This window comes from Antechinus flavipes, chromosome 1, assembly GCF_016432865.1.
Source record: "Antechinus flavipes isolate AdamAnt ecotype Samford, QLD, Australia chromosome 1, AdamAnt_v2, whole genome shotgun sequence".
NCBI classification, from domain to species: domain Eukaryota; kingdom Metazoa; phylum Chordata; class Mammalia; order Dasyuromorphia; family Dasyuridae; genus Antechinus; species Antechinus flavipes.
In genome coordinates, this window is record NC_067398.1 from 577,863,634 (window position 1) to 577,886,168 (window position 22,535).

At 35.5% G+C, this 22,535-nt stretch overlaps 1 protein-coding gene across 2 annotated transcripts in view; it reads right to left on the reverse strand.

Annotated features, from left to right (window-relative positions):
• CDH17 (cadherin 17) overlaps positions 1-22,535 on the reverse strand; it is a 75,401-nt gene that overhangs the window by 17,516 nt on the left and 35,350 nt on the right. For both annotated transcript variants that reach the window (XM_051970851.1, XM_051970852.1), the window contains 9 exons: positions 22,316-22,454; positions 21,479-21,637; positions 21,120-21,319; positions 17,758-17,889; positions 16,322-16,472; positions 11,353-11,568; positions 10,533-10,609; positions 4,794-4,985; positions 401-645 (listed from right to left, as the gene is read on the reverse strand). In XM_051970851.1, coding sequence (XP_051826811.1) covers positions 401-645; positions 4,794-4,985; positions 10,533-10,609; positions 11,353-11,568; positions 16,322-16,472; positions 17,758-17,889; positions 21,120-21,319; positions 21,479-21,637; positions 22,316-22,454 — 1,511 coding nt within the window. The remainder of the gene's footprint in view (positions 1-400; positions 646-4,793; positions 4,986-10,532; positions 10,610-11,352; positions 11,569-16,321; positions 16,473-17,757; positions 17,890-21,119; positions 21,320-21,478; positions 21,638-22,315; positions 22,455-22,535) is intronic.

The window sequence follows — 22,535 nt, forward strand, 5'->3', positions numbered from 1 at the left end:
GCTCACAGAGAACATTATAATTTAGAGAAGAGAAGAACACTACAAATTTCCTTAAAAATACATATAAATTGGGGCAGCTAGATGGTGCAGTGGATGGAGCCTCGGCTCTGAAGTCAGGAGGACCTGAGTTCAAATCTGATCTCAGACACTTACCACTTCCTAGCTATGTTACCCTGGGCAAATAACTTAACCCCAATTGCCTCAGCCCCGCTCCCCAAATACATTCAAATCATCAGGCATATCAAATTAGTCATAGTATATCTGATCAGACTGAAAGAAGAGTTATATGTTCTACCTATTTGTTTCATATAGGAAAATATGTTCCAATCCCAAACTGCTAATTGGTCTCTTTCTTTAAAATGAATGAGTCTGACCTAGAGAAAGAAGAACTATTCATTACCTTATTGCCTCTCCCTCAGGATCAGTGGCATTTATTGTAATCAGTTTGGTGTTTATTTCAGCATTTTCAGATATTTGTGCTTGGTACAATGCCTGGGAGAATACAGGAGCTTCATTGACATCTGACACCATAAGAATAAATTTTGCATAGGAACTTTCATTGTAATATACACTCCGAACAAGTGGCTCAGGATTTTCAGCTTTGATTATGAGATTGTATACTGGCATCGTTTCGAAATCAAGAGGCTGTTGGGAAACAAGCAACAACAACAACAAAAGTTATTTTATGTTTTTTTTCCAGTTGACTATCTTCAGAAAGATTCAAAGTTTCCTTGTTCTGCTCAGAAATATCACACAACATTATACTATCATATAACATTCTCAAGTTATTCAGGGATTCATTTCCTTAGGATACAACTTAATAAGTAGAAACTATATCATGTCATTTCCGAGAATTCATGAGGGGATGTTGAGGGGATGAAAGATAAGAAAGATTTAATGTTAGTATATCATGTCCCACTAAAACAATCAAGACCAATCACATCATGTTTATTAAAAACAACAATAATAGCCCTATATTAAGAAGTAAAATGAATTTTGCCATTGCTAGTGAACTTCAGGGACCTGTAATTTCATGAATGTGGATATATCTTCCACCAACACAGATTGCAACCCCTCTATACCTTGGTAAATGATCTTTTGGAGTTGCCAAAAAATTCATGATCCCAAACCTCTCTGAATTTAGCTAGTTTTGACTTTGGATTGCCACCCTACTATTCATATCTAATGTAGTAATAAAAATCTTTATAGTTTATCAAACGCTAGTAGAGATTGTATTTTGTTGGCACAACCTTTGAGAACTTTGAGGGACTTGTATGCTATATTAAGGCACTGGTGGAGGATTTTGAATCACAGACTCAGAGTTGGAAGATAATTAAGAGATCATCCAGTTACAGATGAGAAAACTGAAGTTTAAAATGCAACAATTAACTTCTGAATTGCTTTAAAGGGAAAATGAAGTCCATGAAAAAAGTTATAATTTAATAAGATTTAATTATCAGCATTGAAGTCAAGAGGTAGTGAATCATAGTGGATAGGGTTCTGGGTTTGGATTCTTACATGTACTGGCTGTATGACCATAAGTAAATGTAGTTCCCACACCAATACTTCTCTCCTAGTAATGAAATCACCTTTCTTTTTCTGAATCACTCTGTAAAAGGTTGCCAATACTTTGAATTGGAGGGGGGAATCCAAGAGGAAAGATATTGGGTACAGGTCCTCATTTAAACAGAAAACTATTATCACTCTTGTTAATTAGATTGTGTTCTAAATAGGCATGCTTATGGGTGAAAACAACATGGCAAATCATAAAAATTTCTTTTTAATTTGATATTTATCAGAGTGGGAGAAACTCTGGGAAGGACTGCATGACCTGTGATTTGTGTTTTTAAAACAGGGGAAAAAAATCAATCCCAGAACCTATGAATCTGAAAGCTTAACTTTCACACCTGGAAAAATACTGGAACAAGAGCACATAACACAAAATACATTGGAAAAGTTTGAGAGGACAAGGCATCAAGGGGCAATCAGCATGACTTTGTGAAAAACAAGCCTGGGCAAGGATCTACCTAGAGAGAGAAAATTTATACCGACTTTGTTGGTTCTGCATAAAAAGTGAAATTACGGTCTTGCCACAGCTCCTATCCTGCACCCAGGTGTTTGAAAGGTCAATTCAATCATTATAATTAATGGCCCAGAGTCACCTAAGAAGTGTGACAAATAATGTCCTCCAGGAGTTGACTCTGGCTTTGGTATTCTGCCATTTTTCAACAATTGAGAAGTGACCAAATGGAAAACATGATCACTATTTTTATAGACAACACATAGCTGGTCGAAAACAGGAAGGCTTTGGACTAAACAACTTATAAAATCTCATCCAAAAATTATTTTAAAAAAATTTCACCCAACTTTTAAAATACTATGACCCTGAGAAATAAAATGAAAACTCAAAAAACAGACACATTGAGAAAATGATTATTGATAATTATTACATCAATAATTGTAACACATTTAAATTTCATTTTTAAATTGTATGAGCTTTCCCATCTATAGAAATCTATCCTTATCCCTCAGTAGCTAGTGCCCCTTCTCCAAAATTACTTCTTTCTGATAAGTAGTTTGAATTTGATTATTTGAACATATTGTTCCCATCCACCCCACCCACCCCCATTGAATGTAAACTCCTTTGAAGGAAGGAATTATTTTGGTATGTTTTTCTTCATGTTTCCAGCAGCTACCAGAGTGCCTGGCTTGGAGCAGGTAGGGTTTTATTGGCAGGAACCCTGGAGTGGTTTTCCATTTTCTTCTCCATTTTATTTTACTGATGAGGAAACTGAGGCAAATAGGATTAAGTGACTTGTCCCTCACACAGCTAGTAAACCTCTATGCCAGATTTGAACCTAAGTCTTTCCAACTGCAGTTTTGGTGCTCTATCCACTGTTACTCAGCTGCTCCACTGAATAAATAAATAAAAGCCCAAAGCATAAAAAAAATCTTGTGAAATAGGCAATTATTGTTCCCAATTGCTAATAGGTAAATTAAAGATTATTATAATCTCCATTTGAATAAAGAAATTGAGATCTCAGAGAGATGTTCAGAGTTACATAGCTAATAAATGCAGAATAAAAATTCATGATTCTGTACCACATATTGCACCCCGATATGTCTTCATTTACAGTTCTGCAGTTTTGATGGGAGAAGGAGATTGAACTCACAAGGATTATAACATCTAACTCCTAATAAAAACTCTTTAAAACCTCAGGCACTCAGTGGATTGATGACTTCAAGTACTGTCTCATTTTTTTATATTGGTTGATTGCTGAGATGGATGGGTTGTGTTCATCTGTAGTGTGAGGATTTTTCACAGATGCTTATCTACCTTATCTGATTCACTCAACTCTCACTTCTAACTCTAAGAATTGTAGCATGTGCAGTGACCACCCTAGTAAACTATTTCTTCAGAGGGGTTAAACCAGGTTGAATGGATTAGAGGGATGTCTACCCCAGTATATGAAGACTTCCTCCAGTAGAATAGATGGATGGGTGGATGAGAAAAGTTTGTTCCAATGGCCATGAAGGCAGTTGAAGCAGGTGCTACAGAGCTCTTAGAGCTTAGTTAGACATCAAAGATGCCAAAGTCATCTACAGCATGCTGGGCCATTGCCACTGTCCTGCCACTAGATTTCAATGATTCTGGAAGAGAAAGTAAGACTGAAGAGTGAAGCAACTCTGCTTTGGTTAAATCCAATTCATAAGCAAGTAAAGACATTACCCACAATCTCATCAATCCTCTTCAAAAACAAAGGACAAACAATAATTTTGCAGATGAGGAAACTAAATTCAAGAGAAGCCAAATGACTTTTTTTTTAAATTACAACAGCATAATCAACTATCAGAAATCTAAAGTTCTGATCAAACTTGCTAGCCATGGTGCTGAAAGGGCTCTCTCCTCAGTCATTCCAATGCCTGAGCCTTGTGACAATACGAGAGAACTTCTCAAAAGAACAGCCCACCAGTGAGTAGTTATTGCTTTGGGAATTAGCAGCGCATCCCTGGTGGGCATTGCAGGTCTATGCCAGTTGATTAAAAATAATTAATTTTAGGATTTAAGTCACTGATTCCTATCCTCTTAGTCCCTAACCCCTAATTTCTGGTTTTTCTGAAATATATATCTCATTTTGGATAGATGTCACTGGTCCAATATAGTTATGCTATGTCTTCAGTGTGCCTTGAAAAATAAAGTTGCCATGTGGGGTTCTCCCATCTTATAGGTACTTTGTGGGGAACAGAGGCAATCAGAACTTGGTCCTTGACTATCTAATCCATTTGAAGGATGGCTTACAATGAGAGTTGACCATCAGACTGGTCTATCCTATCCAGGAAAGAATGGGCTGCGATTTACCCTTAACTATCAGTAGAGTAAATAGACAAAAGGGGAAATATATAGTGAAACCATGCCTAGAACTAATGTTAAGGTCTATCCTTTTTCAGATTTTGTGATACTACTTTACAGTGAAGACATTACTATAATGCAGATTTTCTGCTCTAGTGGATCACAGTTCTCCACAATAATAACTCACAAAATCTAGTGCTTTAAGGTTTGTAACACATTTTGAAACAAAAGTGGATTGTGCAAGTATTAGTATCCAGAGAAGATAAATAATATGGACATGGTCATATGAAGTAGCATATTAAATATCAGGCTGTGAATTCAGGTTTATTGAAATCAAATTCTCTTTTTTTCCCCATGACACAATATTTCCTCTTACTACAATAAAAAGATAGACCTATTCAACCATGAAAACAATTGGACCCAATGAAAGTAAATCATTCACCTTATTTATCTTGACATATCCTGCATTGGTAATGGGATCAGTATCAATCACAAGTTTTCCATCAAAGTCTTCATTAGTAAAGCTATATAGGATTTTGGAACTCCCAGTAAATGGTTCATCTGCATCTGTGGCCTGGATGGTGAGAATTGTTGTTCCAACAGCAATGTTTTCATCAATAGTAAGATTGCCATACTAGGGGGGAAAGAAAGATAAACACATGAGAATGCTCACAGAAAGCATGACAGAAGATACTATATTTGTGCACTAATTCGTGCATTCAACAACCATTTTATTATGCCCCAACTTTTACATAGCAGTGTCCTAGGACACTGTTAAAATAGGATCTAAAAAAGAAATAAAAATATGACTCATGTGATCTCAATGTATATAGAGCTTACACTCTGCCAGGGGAAATATAATACATAAATGAATATGTAACAACTGTACAATAACTATAAAGTAAACAATACCATAGGTTCAAGAGAAAAACAAGGTGTTAGCTATGATACAATGGAAGGAAATATTTCTTTTTTTTTATCTAGTTCTTGTGCTTTCTTTTTTTTTCATAATTATAACTTTTTATCGACAGAACTCATGCCTGGGTAATTTTTTACAACATTATCCCTTGCATTCACTTCTGTTCTGACTTTTCCCCTCCCCCCACCCCTCCCCCAGATGGCAAGCAGTCCTATACATGTTAAATATGTCACAGAATATCTTAAATACAATATATGTGTACAGAACTGAACAGTTCTCTTGTTGCACAGGAAGAATTGGATTCAGAAGGTAAAAATAACCCTGGAAGAAAAACAAAAATGCAAACAGTTTACATTCATTTCCCAGTGTTCTTTCTTTGGTTGTAGCTGCTTCTGTCCATCATTGATCAATTGAAACTGAGTTAGATCTCATTGTTTCCCTTGTAATCTTGTCTCAATAGTTTTGTTTGTACAAAAACTTTTCAGTTTGATATAATCAAAATTTTCTATTTTGTAATCAATAATAATCTCTAGTTCTTCTTTGGTCATAAATGCCTCCCTTTCCCACAGGTCTGAGAGGTAAACTATCCTATGCTTTTCCAATTTATTTATAATCTTATTCTTTACGCCTAGGTCATGATCCCATTTTGACCTTATCTTGGTATACAGTGTTAAGTGTGGGTCAATGTCTAATTTCTGCCATACTAATTTCCAATTTTCCCAGCAATTTTTGTCAAATAGTGAGTTCTTATCCCAGAAACTGAAGTCTTTGGGTTTGTCAAACACTAGATTATTAAAGTTATTGGCTGTTTTGTCCTTTAAACCTAACTTATTCCATTGATCAACTAGTCTATTTCTTAGCCAATATCAAATGTTTTTGGTAACTGCTGCTTTATAATATAATTTTAGATCTGTTACAGTTAGGCCACTTTCATTTGATTTTGTTTTCATTAATTCCCTTGAAATTCTTGACCTTTGATTTTTCCATATGAACTTTGTTGTTATTTTTTCTAGGTCATTAAAATAGTTTTTGGGGAGTCTGATTGGTATAGCACTAAATAAATAGATAAATAGTTTAGATAGTTTTATCATCTTTATTATATTTGCTCATCCTATCCAAGAACATTTAATATTTTTCCAGTTGGTTAGATCAGACTTAATTTGTGTGGAAAGGGTTTTGTAGTTTTGCTCATAAAGTTTCTGATTTTCCCTTGGCAGATAGATTCCTAAATATTTTATACTATCAATAGTTACTTTAAATGGAATTTCTCTTTGTAATTCTAACTGTTGGGCTTTGTCAGTGATATATAGGAATGCTGATGACTTATGTGGGTTTATTTTGTATCCTGCAACTTTGCTAAAGTGTGGATTATTTCTAATAACTTTTTAGTAGAATCTCTGGGGTTCTCTAAGCATACCATCATAACATCAGCAAAGAGTGATAATTTGGTTTCCTCATTGCCTACTCTAATTCCTTTAATCTCTTTCTCCCCTCTTATTGCTAGCATTTCTAATACAATATTGAATAGTAATGGTGATAGTGGGCAACCTTGTTTCACTCTTGATCTTATTGGGAATGGTTGCAGTTTGTCCCCATTACATATGATGCTTACTGATGGTTTTTAATATAGATGCTACTGATAATTTTAAGGAAAACTCCATTTATTCCTATACTCTCAAGTGTTTTTAATAGGAATGGATTTCAACACTGATTTTACCTTCTGGACAGCTCTCTTTGATGATTTCCTATAAAATAGTATCTAGGCTCTTTTTTTCATCATAATTTTCGGGTAGTCCAATGATCCTCAGGTTATCTCTCCTAGATCTGTTTTCCAGGTCTGTTGTTTTTCCAAGTAAATATTTGACATTTTTTCCCAATCTTTCATTTTTTTGGTTTTGCTTGACTGATTCTTGATGTCTCAATGAATCAGTCATTTCTATTTGTTCAGTTCTGATTTTTAGTGAGTTATTTTCTTCATTAGATTTTTTACTTCTTTTTGTATATGTCCAATTGAGTTTTTAAATGCATTGTTTTGCTCTATGGAATTTTTTTCCATTTCATTATTTTTTTTTTAAGTGAGTCATTTTCTTTTTCCAATTCACAAATTCTGTTTCCTTGCACTTCTTGGGAGTTTTTTTACCTTTTCCAATTCATATTTCAGGAAATTGTTTCTCTTTCCTTTCTCCATTTTTCTTCTAGTTCTTTTTTAAGGTTTTTAATAGTCTCTTCTAGGAGAGCCTTTTGTTTTGGGGACCAACAGTTGTCTGGAGACTGTCTGCTATTAGTCTCCTCGGGGTTAAAAAGCTGCTCTCTTTCTGTATAGAAGCTATCGATCATCCTTTTGATTTTTTACTCATTTTTTAAAGCTTGTAGGGTCTAACTTCAGGCCCAGGAGGTTATCAGCTTTCTTTGCAGAGCCGTGATAGGTGTATGGATGGATAGCTGTCCTGCCAACCAGCTACAAAGAGCAGAGAGGTACTGGAGTGCCCTGGGAAAGAGTTCCCCACTGGGAAGTAACTCAGGCCTGCTGGGCCGAGCTGGAAAAGTGCCCTGCAAAGAACCCTGCTGTGTGGGTTAATGACCACCCTGGGGCTACCAGGGGTCCTCAAACTGGGGCCCACAGGCCAGATGCGGCAGCTGAGGACTTTTATCCCCCTCACCCAGGACTATGAAGTTTCTTTATTTAAAGGCCCACAAAACAAAGTTTTTGGTTTTTACTATAGTCCAGCCCTCCAACAGTCTGAGGGACAGTGAACTGGCCTCCTATTTTAAAAGTTTGAGGACACCTGGGATACCGAGCAGTGAAAGTTTCACTACCCCAAGCCAAAGCCTGTGCTGGGGCTTTGGGTATCAGTGGCTGACCAGTGAATAGCCCTGCAGGGACCGGAAATATCTCTGCCCCGGGGAGCACAGTTGTGCTGGGAAAGTTCTATTACCCCAGGCCGAGCTCCACACCATGCAGATTAGAGGCTGCCCAGGGCTGTTTCCCCCTGCTGTGCAGATTTGTAACTGCCCCATAAAAGCCCTGAATTGTAGAATGTGGCTGCAGAGCTGTGTTACAGGTCTACCTGAGTCACTTCTGGTTTTGGGTGGTTAGAGCCAGATCTTGTTGGGTTCTGGTAAATTTTAGAGTACTCTCTGTTTTAGGCTTTAATTAATTAATTAATTAAAGCCTAAATTTCTCTGCTGGTTTACTGCTTTGTAATCAAGGCAGAACAGTTAGCCTATAGCAGAGTCATCTCTATAACTTCTCTAGCCACAGAGATCACCCCCGCCCCTGGTCTGCTCAGGATGCTAGTCTCTCCCTGCCTGTGCTGATCTGTTCCTGGCCCCTCAGGACAAACCTTTCCTGGTGATGTTCCAGATTATCTTCAGCTGGTAAATTGTGTGTGTCTATCTTCATGAATTTTAACAGTCAAGTGCTATTTTTGAGGCTGAATTTAATAGTTGGTTGTGAGGGGATGAGAGGAGCTTAGAAAGTCGAGTGTGCCTTCTCTGCCATCTTGGCTCCGCCTCCAGAAATATCATTTTTAACATGGAGGATCAGGAATGAGATATTATTTGAGCTCCTTCTTGAGAGTTGGGTAAAATTTCAATAGGGAGAAATGGGGATGGAGAATTCCTGAAAGAGCAAAGTCCTGAAAAGCCTGAAAATGTCAGGTGATTAGTTCAGTTTAGCTGTGGTTTGGATTATAATAAGTCTACTAATTTCCAAGTGAAAAATTTGCCTCACTGGTTTCAGAAGACAAGAGACATAACTAATGATTCAATAAAAATAAATAAATAATGAAAAAGCTAAATGATCCAGGATAAGAATCTCAATCCAAATCCTAGGACTGTCATTTGACCTCAAATGATTGGATAGTCAATGAGACAGAAAGTTTTATTTATTTTTTATCAGGGTATCCTTTGTGTCTAGTCTATAATCAATTCAGTTGCATTTCTAACTACTACAAAACTTCTCAAAAATTAAAATCTCCTTTTAATTTTGATAAAGTGGAGTTGTTAAATTTTTCATCTGTGATCTTCCTGTCATTTATTAAAGAAATATGTTCAACTATGACCCCAAAATATAACAAATGAGCCCCCTAAACAGCTTTTTAAAATGATGTGTCAACAGATCATTTAAATGAAATATTGAATAAAATCAAGTTTCAAATCTACTAAGAATAAAAATAATCATCTATATTTTTCTAGAAGCATTAAATTTGTTTTTTGTTTTTTCTCTCATCGCACCCATTTCTACAAAAATTTGCAAATGGCTTATGGATAATTTCTTTTAAGCCATAAGATTATTAGTTTTTCTTTATATTTTTTTCTCTTACACAACAGTTATTATCAAATGGGCTTAAATTGCCAGTGTTCTATAGGAAGAATTATTTCTTACCATAATTTACAGTAATTTTGCAAAGCAAAATAAAATTATTTTACCATTGTATAGATGATATTCTTTTAAAGTCTACCAAAAATGATGCTTTCTGAATAAAGACTATTTTATTCATTTTAATTTGCACTATATATGCTTATTTAAAACACATTGACAATATAGATATTTCAATATAGCTCAAAATCTTTAACATGCTGTAAGTGATTGTTCTAGTCTTCTATTATGGTGGAATTTTGTATTATCAGCTAGTCTGTGAAATAAATGGATTCAAATTCCAGTAGAGTGATTAGAATCCTTCTTTGTGTAATATAATAGCATTTAGCACAATGGTTTTGGACTTGATTGTGTTTTAGTTTAGTTTAATTTAGTTTTCTTAAGACTAGGTTTCCCCATCTCCCCTAGAATCGAATTAGAAGAGTTACCACAAGTTCAACTGTCATTGGATTTTGATCTGCTATATTTCTAATTTGGGTTGGTTTACCTCTTTTTAGGTGACCTAAATTTAGTGATACACTATCATCATATTGATGCTGAACTTAGTGCAGACGCCTAATAGTCATTGCTCACTGCAGGTTACAACTTTTGAACTTAAGATTCTCTCACCTCAGCTTCCCTAATAGTTGGAATTAAAAGCATGTCCAGTTTGAATTTGTATTTGTACTTCTTATCAAAAAAGAATGATCACCAAATTTTCCACTGAAAAGAATTCGTGTGTTCCTGGTGTGTTTACTAGAGTTAACTGCTATATCTGGGTTTTCTCTTATGTGTGTGCATACGTGTGTGTGTGTGGCTTTAGGATGTTTCTTTATCCCACATTTTGTTCCAAAAATCATTGTCAAGAGTTAATAAAAAGATAGGGGCCAGCAAATACTCACATCATTTTTTTCAAAAATGGGGATCTGGTCATTGATATCAATAACGTTTATTGTCACATCACAGATTGTTGTGAAAGCTGAAAATCAAACAAAGCAACATCACCTAAAATTTCTGTTGAAAATCCCTTTGCCCTAACCATTAAGGAACAACCAGACTACAAGGGTATAGAAACTAACAGAACTTCTTACCAACAGGCAACACTAATTTTGTGTTCCTTTGGCACAGTGTAAACTTTTTATAAGCTCTTTTTAAGTACAAAAGTGTTTGGGGCAATTCACAAATTAACTCAGAATTTCTGGATGTTGGACATAGTCAGAATGGTTTCACCCAATATCTGGGTGAGGCAAGAGAACTATAATAAAATAAATTCACATTTCCCATTTATACAATTTGATATTAATGACATGAGGAGGAGAATTGGACCCAGGAAATGGAGTGATAGCATTAGTAAATCTAAAGAGGTAACCCTGTCTTTGTTTATAGTGAGGAGAGAGTACTTCTGCTATTCTATGCAAGTTAGGGAATTCTTCCTGATGGTCTGCAAAAGGAGAATAGGGAAGCAAGGAGAAATATCTCTTTCTTCATAGAGGATATTCCTCCTGACGAGAAAGGGAAAAACTAGACAAAATGACTGACTTTTTGTTCGTTCTCCCTTGCGCTCTGAGAATAGCATTTATGTTGTGAGCCATCATTCTCTTCAATTATTAAAAAAAAATCACAGAACAAATGTGACAAGGAATACAAACCATTCACAATCAGATCAATGCAGGAAACTGCCTCTGAATTCTCTTCTGGATTTATGGGTCAGAAGGTACTAACCTGGATCTGACACTTGAACTTTCAAATGATACTGAGGTGTGTCTTGCTTTTTTAAAGATGTTTTGCCTAGCTGGATAATTCCATCAACCGGTTGTATAAGAAAGAGATCGTTACTTGGAAGCAAAGGACTCTGATCCACAATTTTGTACTGTAAAAAACTATTATAAGTGCCATTTTGATCCATGTCATAGGCATAGAAAACTCCAATATTGTTACCTATAGAAAAGAAAAGACAGAATAAGTCAGTTGGAGTGCGTCTCAGGCAGAAAACCAATCTATTTTACCTATAAATATAATGGATATTCTCAAAGTCAAAACCAAAATATATTTAATCAAAATTAAAAATTAGGGAGACTATACTATATGTAAGTCATATTAATTGATTTTGCATTAGACTATTTGAAATAATTAGACAGTGTAAGATTGAAATATTGCTGTAGAATAGGAAAGATGACTTGTGAAGGAAAATATACATCTTCAGAGAAAGAGAAGACAAGCATAATATGGTCATACACATATATGAATATATATCATATATGAATGTATATGTATGCACATAATGTATGTATATTATTATAGCTATCTGTGTATATATATGTATATATGTGTGTTATGTACACACATATATAATTTGCACATAATTGTAACTTTGTTGGGAGGGAGAGGAAGGGGGGAAGAATCAAGTAAAAATTACACAGAAGAAGACAAAAGAAAACCTATAAGGAAGCAAAGGTAGACAGCTCTGAACACAATGTATAGTATTTATTGTGATGACCATACTAGCACCCAGGACACCCCAGAATCAGCCAGAGTCAGGATAAGCAAAAGTCTTTAATCTTTATTCTTGGTCCTTAGATGCAGGATTGAACAGGATGGAAGCAGAATCTCTGCAACTGCCTTCTCCCTCTTCTACCACCAAGAGAGATTTTGGCAAGTTTTACTCCACCCCCTAGTCCCTCCTACAATCCTCTATATACACCAATCATTGAGCCAGCACAGGATAGTGGGAAGGACCATTTTCCAAGCATATGCCATAGATTATTGTCCAATCAATAGTTAGCCTCAAGTGCTCAGCAGTCCTGACTTCAGTGCATTGACTCAATAGTTTCAGCCCTCTACAATTTATAAGTTTTCTTAAAATGGAAATCTATTGCCTTATATTTTGAATCTTCTTTTATGTTCTGCTGTGCAAGTGCCATTTTTTCCATTTTGTATTTAAGTTTTAAATAAATGAAATTTTAAAAAATTTAATAGTGTATACCAAACTGTGGAACTAAATTGAAGCAATAAATATTTGGAAAATATTGGAAATTAGTTTGGGATTTCTAGTTCAAGTGACCAACAAAATAGAAGATTAAATGTTTTCTCTAATCTTTTCAAATCTCTCCAAAATGGGAATTTGCGACAGAGATATATTAATTTCAACAGTCACCATTGTCTAGGATACTAAGAAATAAAAAGGTAAAAATTCAATGGACTAACAGCAGAGAAGGCATTAGACATTAGGAATTATTCCCTAATCCTTAAGGAGCATTTACTCAGCATTTTTCCCCTCACTACCCACCACAATCCCAGCTGCAAGGCTGCACAAGCTGATCACTAACAGGACTCAACTCTGCATTTTTCCCTCATCCTTCCCCTGATGCAGATTTCCTATGCCTCAGAAAACCAAACTTTAAGTAGCATAAATTTTCTCAAGCTATGATAGCTCCAGTGGCAACATTCTGTGCTACAACTGAACTCATCCTGAATGGAAGAAGAAAGGGAATAAGGGAAGATTTAAATTTTATATTAAAGCAAAATTCTATGTGCTGACTCCTACCCCAAATGCCATGGACATTCAAATTTCAAATGGTAGATATTTTACTCAGGCTATGATAGTGGCATGAAAGTGATCAGTGCAACTGGATCAAAGAATAAAAAGACTAGGGGCAGAACACATGGTGGGGTGAGAATAGTGAGGTGGCACTCCACTAAGCCTGAGGGAAAGAGTCCAACAGTCAGCTGAAGCCAGTTGGGTCACTCCAGAAGTCATTTAGAGCACAATTCTAGTATGATACTAACCTAGTATGGAAGGAAATTTGAGTTTCTTTGAGAACTAGCCTCCAGGAGCAATTGGGAACTATGCTCAAAAAGCTATCAAACTGTCCATACCCTTTGATCCAGCAGTGTTTCTACTGGGCTTATATCCCAAAGAGATACTAAAGAAAGGAAAGGGACCTGTATGTGCCAAAATGTTTGTGGCAGCCCTGTTTGTAGTGGCTAGAAGCTGGAAAATGAATGGATGCCCATCAATTGGAGAATGGTTGAATAAATTGTGGTATATGAATGTTATGGAATACTATTTTTCTGTAAGAAATGACCAGCAGGATGAATACAGAGAGGCTTGGAGAGACTTACATGAACTGATGCTAAGTGAAATGAGCAGAACCAGGAGATCATTATATACCTCAACAATGATACTGTATGAGGATGTATTCTTGGAAGTGAATTTCTTCGACAAAGAGATCTAACTCAGTTTCAATTGATCAAGGATGGACAGAAGCAGCTACACACAAAGAAAGAACACTGGGAAATGAATGTAAACTATTTGCATTTTTGTTTTTTTCCCCGGGTTATTTTTACCTTCTGAATCCAATTCTCCCTGTGCAACAAGAGAATTGTTCAGTTCTGTACACATATATTGTATCTAGGATATACTGTAACCTATTTAACACGTAGAAGACTGTTTGCCATCTGGGGGAGGGGGTGGAGGGAGGAAGGGGAAAAATCAGAACAGAAGTGAGTACAAGGGATAATGTTGTAAAAAATTACCCTGGCATGGGTTCTGTCAATAAAAAGTTATTTTAAAATTAAAAAAAGAGAGAGAGAGAACTAGCCTCCAGGAAAACTTCCATGAGAGAAGACTGGATCATAAAGTGAGCAAAAGAGAAAAATAAGGGGAAAGGCTGAAAAACAAAATTTAATATTGAGGCAGAAGACTGTAGATTCTGAAAAGAGCATAGAACCACAGTATAATATTCCTGGTTTAAAAGACAATAATTGTAAGAATAGAATGTATATATACCTTAACATATTTAACATGTATGGGACTACCTGCCATCTAGGGGAGGGGATGGAGAGAAGGAGGGAAAGAACTTTTAGCAAGGGTCAATGTTGAAAAATTACCCATGCATATGTTTTGTATATAAAAAGCTATAATAAAAAAGAGTATAATGTACAGCCTGCATAGGAAAAAAGTAATTGGTAGAATAGAAAATTTTGAATCTGTGATGGAAAGTCTCACCAAAGACACAAAAGAGAATAATAAGTAATAAATTAAAATAAAAAGTAATAAAATTAAAAGTAACACATTCTCCATAAATGTAAAACACATTGATCTCAAAGACAAAATGCTCAGAAACAACTTAAGGATTATAGAAGAATAGGACAAGTAAAAAAATTAATCTGAACACCATAATGTGAAAGATAATACAAGAAAATTATCCATAACTTTCAAACACAAAAATCAAAATGCAAATCAAAAGAATCCATAGATCACTCCCAAGGATTAAAAAATCCAAAGCTGCAAACTACAAAATACATAGGGATTAAACTAAACAATTCCATTGAGAAACAACAAATTCTGTTAGTCATCAAGAGAAAGACCTTAAAACATAAAGGAAAGGAAATTGAAATAACACAAGACTATTCTGTATTCACAAAAAAAACCCTTTCTTTTAAAGAAAAAGAACACATAATAAAAATGTGTCAATTGAAAGTTTTGATATTCCATAACAAATGATCACAAAATCAAATTGATGTGGTGCCTGTATAGTCCAACATCCACTAAAATCCCAGGTCTACAAGCAATTTATGACAAGTTTTTGTTTTTGATTGCTCTTTACAAAATACATGCTTTTGCTGGGATTGTAAGATAGGAAGCAAAAAGTAAATAACTCCTTTGTTAATTGATGAGAAAATATTTCTTATACAGACCTACAACAATTTCAGAATCCAACATCATATCAGAACTTGAACATAAACCTACTGCCTAATTTCCTCTAGAGAATGGAACTGTTCTGCTTTTTTTCAGAGGAGTTGATAAAACAGTACAATATAATGCCATGGGGGAAGGTAGGAGCAAAGAGAAGGAATAGATTTGTTTTTCACAGGAATCTTTTTTGTTGATGATGGTGTTGTTAAACTAATAGCCTAAAATGATTTAACTGTGATGTTGACAGAAAACTGAAGGGTAGAAATTCTATGATTAAGAGAAATATTTTACAGTAAAGAACTGGAAACTATCCAGTTGATTCTTTAATCCACAGATTAAGGAATAGTGAATAGATATAATATAATATTACTGTGCTATATCAAACAATAAATATAATTAATACTAAGAAGCATGGGAAGACTTATGAAAACTGATTCAAAGTGATGTAAACAGAATCAGGGAAACAATATACTTAATGTTTACAACAATGAAAATAGAATAACAAGTTAACCAAAACCAAATGCTATGAAATTACAATGATCAAGCTTGGCCACAAAGAAGAGATATGAGATGATACTTCACTGCCTTCTTTGCACAAGTAACTGGATATAGGACACTACATACAACGTCAGGCTTTTTTAATGTTTTGATTTGTTTTACTCAACTATATTTCTCATAGAATTCTTTGTAACAAGGAATAATTCTCTGGGAGAAGGAGAAAAGGAGAGATATGTAGGGAAATATAGCTGATGCAAAGCAAAAAGATATCATAAAAATCATTTAAAAATACTTAAAGAAAACTATTTTAGAGTTACCAAAGGATGGATCATATTTATAAGGACCAAAATCTTACTCCATTTTCTATTACAGGTACATTTCTATCACACCATTTTCCCCATGAATTTGAAACTGTAAGTGAAAATAGCAAATAATTTAGCAGGGACCAAGAAATTAAATGTGATTTTCCTTCTTAAAATAACGGTCATTCCTTACCTATTTTCTCATTCTCCTGGACTTCAAATATTGTCTCTGAAGCGGGGCAAATAGGGGGATTGTCATTAATGTCTTCAACTGCAACATGAATTTCCAGTGGTTTTGCTAGTAACTGTCCATTATCTTCCTTTGCAGCTGCATAGAAGACATACTAAAACAGGAAAGTAAAAGTCAGGGGAAAATACCCAAAATTCATTCTTGTAACTCATTCTGAATAGCAAAGTAAATGCCTATTTCCTTTTATCCATTTGGATGCTGTTTTCTTAGTCATGGACAATAGGAAGGGCACATGAAAAGGTTTGATTTTGAAGAAAACACGCTTGTTGAAAGTTAATAGCACATAGAAACTGGAAAATGAATGGATGCCCATCAGATGGAGAATGGTTGAGTAAATTGTGGTATAGAATGTTATGGAATATTATTGTTCTGTAAGGAATGACCAGCAGGATGAATACAGAGAGGACTGGCGAGACTTACATGAACTGATGCTAAGTGGAATGAGCAGAACCAGGAAATCATTATATACCTCAACAATGATACTGTTTGAGAATGTATTCTGATGGAAGTGGATCTCTTTGTTAAAGAGAGCTAATTCTGTTTCAATTGAGCAAGGATGGATAGAAGCAGCTACACCCAAAGAAAGAACACTGGGAAATGAATATAAACTGCTTGCATTTTTGTTTTTCTTCCCAGGTTATTTATAACTTCTGAATCCAATTCTCCCTGTGCAACAAGACAACTGTTCGGTTCTGCACACATATATTGTATCTAGGATATATTGTAACCTATTTAACATGTAAAGGACTGCTTGCCATTTGGGGGAGGGGATGGAAGGAGGGAGGGGAAAAATCAGAACAGAAGTGAGTGCAAGGGATAATCCTGTAAAAAAAATTACCCTGGCATGGGTTCTGTCAATAAAAAGTTTTAAAAAAAAGTTAAAGCCCACTATGAAGAAGAGGAGAAAGAAGAATGGAATTGAAGGGAGGAAAGGAGGAAGAGAGAAGGAGTAGAGTGGAAGAGAATGAAGGAGGAGAAAAAGGAGGAAGGAGGAGGAAAAGAAGGAAAAAAGGAGAAGAAAGGAAAAGAAGAAAGAGGAGGACTTCAGTTTATATAGTACTTAAAGGTTTGCAAAGCACTTTCTTTATTTGTGTTTTCCTCAATGAGCCTTACAACAAGGAGCTATCTTCTTTTGACAGAGGAAGAAGATGAGGAAAAGAAAAGTTAAATGACTTTCTGGAAGTCAACTAGGTGGTAGTTGTCTAAGGTTTGAAGTCAGACAATTGAAATTAGATCTTCCTGATTCCAAGTCCCAAACTCTATCCTATGATTGTTTATTTGAATATAGAATGCTTTCTTTGTTTATTGAATCACTTGTTGCTATCATCTGTGCACTCTTTAAAACGGGGTCTTGCCATGGACAACCATTTCCCACTTACCGATTCCTTTTCTTCTCTATCCAAGGGTTGAGTCACATAAATAATTCCATTATGGTCAATGGAAAATGGGAATCGAAGTAGCTTCTCCTTTTCAACTAAGGAATAGTGAGCCCCAGGTTCATTCCATTGCACCTAGAACCCCCCCAAACAGTAAAAGACGGTTTGTGAAATGTAAACAAAGGTTCATAGTTATCAATTTAGAGATGTTTGGGATCTTAGAGTTCTTATTCTAGAGATGAGAAAACCAAGACCCAGAGAGATCTTGTGAGTTGTTTAAGATAGCATGGGTACCAAGCAGCAGTGGCAGGACTTGATGCCAAACTCTCTAATTCCATCCAAATAAAACACTGTTTCCATCACACTAGGTCACCTTTTAAACTGAAAAGCTGCAACTTTAGTTTGGCAAGTATTTTTCTATATAAAGGTTTTCCTATCTCTCCATCTACTAATGCCCTTCCTCTCAAACTATCTTGTATTTGCTCTGTATTTTATTTAGCATTTACTTTGTTTACATGAATATTTTAATGTGATATCCCTTCAGATGGAATATAAGCTCCATGAGGACAGAAACTGTTTTGATTTTTATTTTTGTGTCCCTAGAATATAGGAACTTAGAATACAGGAGGAACAAGTAGTAAATACTTCTTTATTGCCTAATCATTTTGCTTTTTCAAAAATTGAACAGCTATAGTATTGTTATGGTTTTATGTGTAATAACTTATATATTTATGTCTACATGTGTATACAAATGTAGTGGCAATTGAACATTTAACTTCTAACCACAGGTGTTCCAGCACTGAGTTCGGTGCCTGGTATATAGTAGTTAATAAGTTCTGGTTGAATGACTTAGAAAAGTTTTCACCTTTCAGTTTAAATTGTTAGAATGGCAGGAATGGGTATGTTTTCAAAATTATTTTTTTCTCACAAAATAATATTATCTGACTCATCTAAAACATGTAGTATTTGCCCTGTCTCCCATTCACCCCATTCTTCTATGTTGAAACTTCTAACTGATGTTCAAGGATTTATAGCCATCTGATATCCATATAAGAGGCAAAATGTTCGTTGTGACAGACAAAATTTAAGGATTGGAGCACTGGCTTACTACAAGCTTCCAAAATTCACCACAGAAGATGAATTTTAAAAAACAACAACAGAGGACACTTTGAACTGTTCTTCTGGGAGATATTTAAGGAACCTAATGACTCTGTAAATAATACAAATCTGTCCCCAAAATGTTTAGTTTTGAAAATGTTAGGGATAAGGTGCATGTCAAATTTTGGAGAAGGTTTTTTGAAATGGATAAGAAAATTCAATAGCAAAGTTGGTCTGTTAGTCATGGACCTTGAAATATTCTATATATTCAAAAGACTTGCTGGACTAATAATTGTCCTTTCTGTCATTATATTACCAACCTATTCTTTCTAATTACCTGGAAAATTCTCCTGCAATAAATAACACTTTTAAAAATATTAACACTGAAATTGTTGGTGATTCATTTGGCTTATCCCAATCCCTTCTTCTGAGTTCACTGACTGAAACTTTGGTGGAAAGATTATGAATCCTTGCCAGTGAGTGGCAAATAGGGGTGAGGCATTATATGGTGGGATCATGTAGCTGCAGTGGCAACATGAAGATACTAGAATAGATGTTGGTACCTAGAACAAAAAACCAAGTGAAAGAATTTTTTAAAAAAATTTACAATTGGGTTCTCACTCAATCTTATTTACAGACCTTATCCCTTGACAAGATCAGAAGCATGTCTAAGGTGCAATGTCCAAAACAAAGGCAATGGATATTGTAGAAAAAGCATAACTCTAAGCTAAAATTGTTGTCAAAAAGCAAAACATCATCACGAGGTATGCACTGTATGGAATGGACATGCTCTCATGAAGGTAATGGCACCACATTAGAACAGAAAGCTGAGTAATGCACTATTTATTCAATCAAGTTATATCTTATCTGAATTAAGTGGTCAGTCCATCTCAATCATAAGCTTTTATACCAAGTATGAAAGTCTTTGAAAGACTTCTTGAGAAAGTTAAATGATATCAAATAGGAAGTCTGACTTTGGGGTTTCATTACCCCCTATAACATGAAATCCCAAGAATTAGAGAAATTGGAGCCAGTATGGCTTTCTAGTATACCATAAAAAGGCATCACAAAGGGTTGGGGTGGGGAGAAAAAAAGGTAAGAAAGGAAAGGTCTTAGTAGTCTCATTATCTATTACTCTATAGTAAGAGGAGGACCTTTTGAGCTTCAAAAAAAGGCAGAGGATGTAAGATTTTTTATTCTCCTGTTGATATTTTAACAAAACTACTAGATCAGATCATGAAGGCAGCTGGATTGGAAGCCAAAGACAAACTCAATATAGATTCATCATGCTTAAAGGGAACTTATTGAACACTGAATGAATGGGAGAAAAGGACTTCCATTCATCAAGACTTATAAATATAAATCATCCATGTTGCCATATGTGTTCTCCAAGCTTGAGTTTACTTTTTCCTGGTCTCTGTATATTCTTGAGAAAGTGTAGCTCAGGCATCAGGATGGTGGGAAAAAATGTTTTGTTCCAGCCATTATTACTACACCATATTAGTCATTCCCCCTCCCTTTTTTTGGTTGAGGCAATTGGGGTTAAGTGACTTGCCCAGGGTCACACAGCTAGGAAATGTTAAGTGTCTGAGGCCAAATTTGAACTCAGGTCCTCCTGACTTCAGGGCTGGTGATCTATCCACTGCACCACCTAGCTGCCCCATAATTACCTCTTTTTAAAAGCTATTTGACTTTTTAAAACTTTCCAAAGTCTAGCTGACTCAACTGATTCTCAACTAATAATCTTGGGTGAAAGCATACCAGTCAGGCCTTGAGTCAATGGCATTAGAGATTTATTCTCTCCTCTCAACTCTTCAGGGATACTCCCTAGAACTCAGAAGTCCTGTGAACCTGACTCATCAGTGGGAGTGAGTATTGGGATGAGAATCTTCCCACCTTACCTCTGCTATACTATATAAATGTCCAAAGGGCAGGAGACAGCATGTGCTTCACTTATTTTGATGCTTTGACCTCTGTATATGGAGATGAGGGAAGTAATGAGATATTTTTTACTATTGGGTAAGATAGTAGGTAAGAGTGCTGGACCTAGAGTCAGGAAGGCCTGAATTTAAATCTATCCTCAGACACTTACCAATTGTATGATCCTAGGCAAGTCACAACCTTTCATTCCTCTTCTATAAAATAGAAGTCATGAAAGCCCCAACCTTCCAGGATTGAATCAAATGTGATAAAGTTTGTAAAACATTTGGCATGGTATCTGGCACATATTAAAAAGCTATGTAAGTGTTATCTGCTATTACTATTACCTGAGTAATTGGGAGAGGATGAGGCTCAGTAGAATTTTCCTTAATGGTGACAGGCCCTGGTGCTTTCCAAATGTTTTCTTCCACAATGATATTCACAGATACTGTATCGCTGAAAGAATTTTCTGACTGACCTCCCATATCCATCACAGAAACCACCAGGTCATAATGCGCATTCTTCAATGGATCTAATTCCTTTGATCCTGGAAAGGGGAGAAAGGGAGAAACAACAGAAAAGTGTCACTGTGTCCACTTCGCTGATTTCATATGAGCTGGGTAGGTGGAAGGAGGGAAAACTATATAGTATTCATGTCTCAATTTTTTTAGGCTTAAGAAAAAGACAACTGGCATACTTTTCATACCTTCTAAGGTAAGGGAGATTCCACCTGTTTGGTTATTTATCTGAAAATACATCACATTGTTTATCTTGGGAAGCTGGACAGCAATTCGATAAAAAAGTTGGGCATGGGGAGTGGCAGGATCATCCTGGTCTGTAGCTTTGACATACATGAAGGGTTTTCCTATTTAGCAAAAACATAAAAAAAAAATATATATGTAAAGTCATCAGCCTCAGTTTGAGGAACCAGTTCATTCATTAATTTGACAAGCATTTCCTAAATGACTGCAATGAAGAAGAAAGAAAGCTAATACAAGATTTTATAGAAACACAATATTGCTAGTGTATTGTTTTGTTTTTTAATGCTATCCAAAAGAAGTGGGGAAAGTGGGAGGGGGGGAACCAGCGAATTAGAAGAGTGCTGTTTTCTTGCGCAATTCATAATGCGAGGACTAAGGATCCTCTTTGGTCCAAGCCTACTTGTCTCTACTGCTTATAATCCTCAGTTTCCTTTAAAATTCAGCTCCAGGACCTCATTCTATAGGAGACCAACCATGATTCTTCCAGTTTTGAGGCAAAAAAAATTATTTTGCATTTATCTTGTATATATTTTGCCTTTACTTATTAATGAACACGTTGCTCCTTACTCTATTCCTCATCATCTAAGAAAAGGTAAGTTTTTTGAGATTTTGAAGGACTTATGCTTTTTTTTTCTTTTTATCTCCTAGTTCCAGTCACTGTTCCCAGAATCAGAATTGGATTGAAATAAGTTTTTTTCCTCCCCCTCTTCTCCATCTTTGTGGCTTCTCAGGCCTCTCCAATCTTCCCACCCATTTTGTCTCACATTGTCCTCATCTGTTACCTGGACGTGAACTCTGCCTTACACTTCCATTGTAATATTTTTGGAGAAAGATAGGACGGTTGTCATTAATGTCCTTAATTTCAATTGTGATAGGAACTGGGCCTTCTATTCGTCTCCCTCCAGCATCCAAGACTTCTACCTGATATAGAAAATAAATGTTTAAAATAGCATTAACAATAATGATAATGATAGCATTTGTTTAACACTTTAAGGCTTGCAG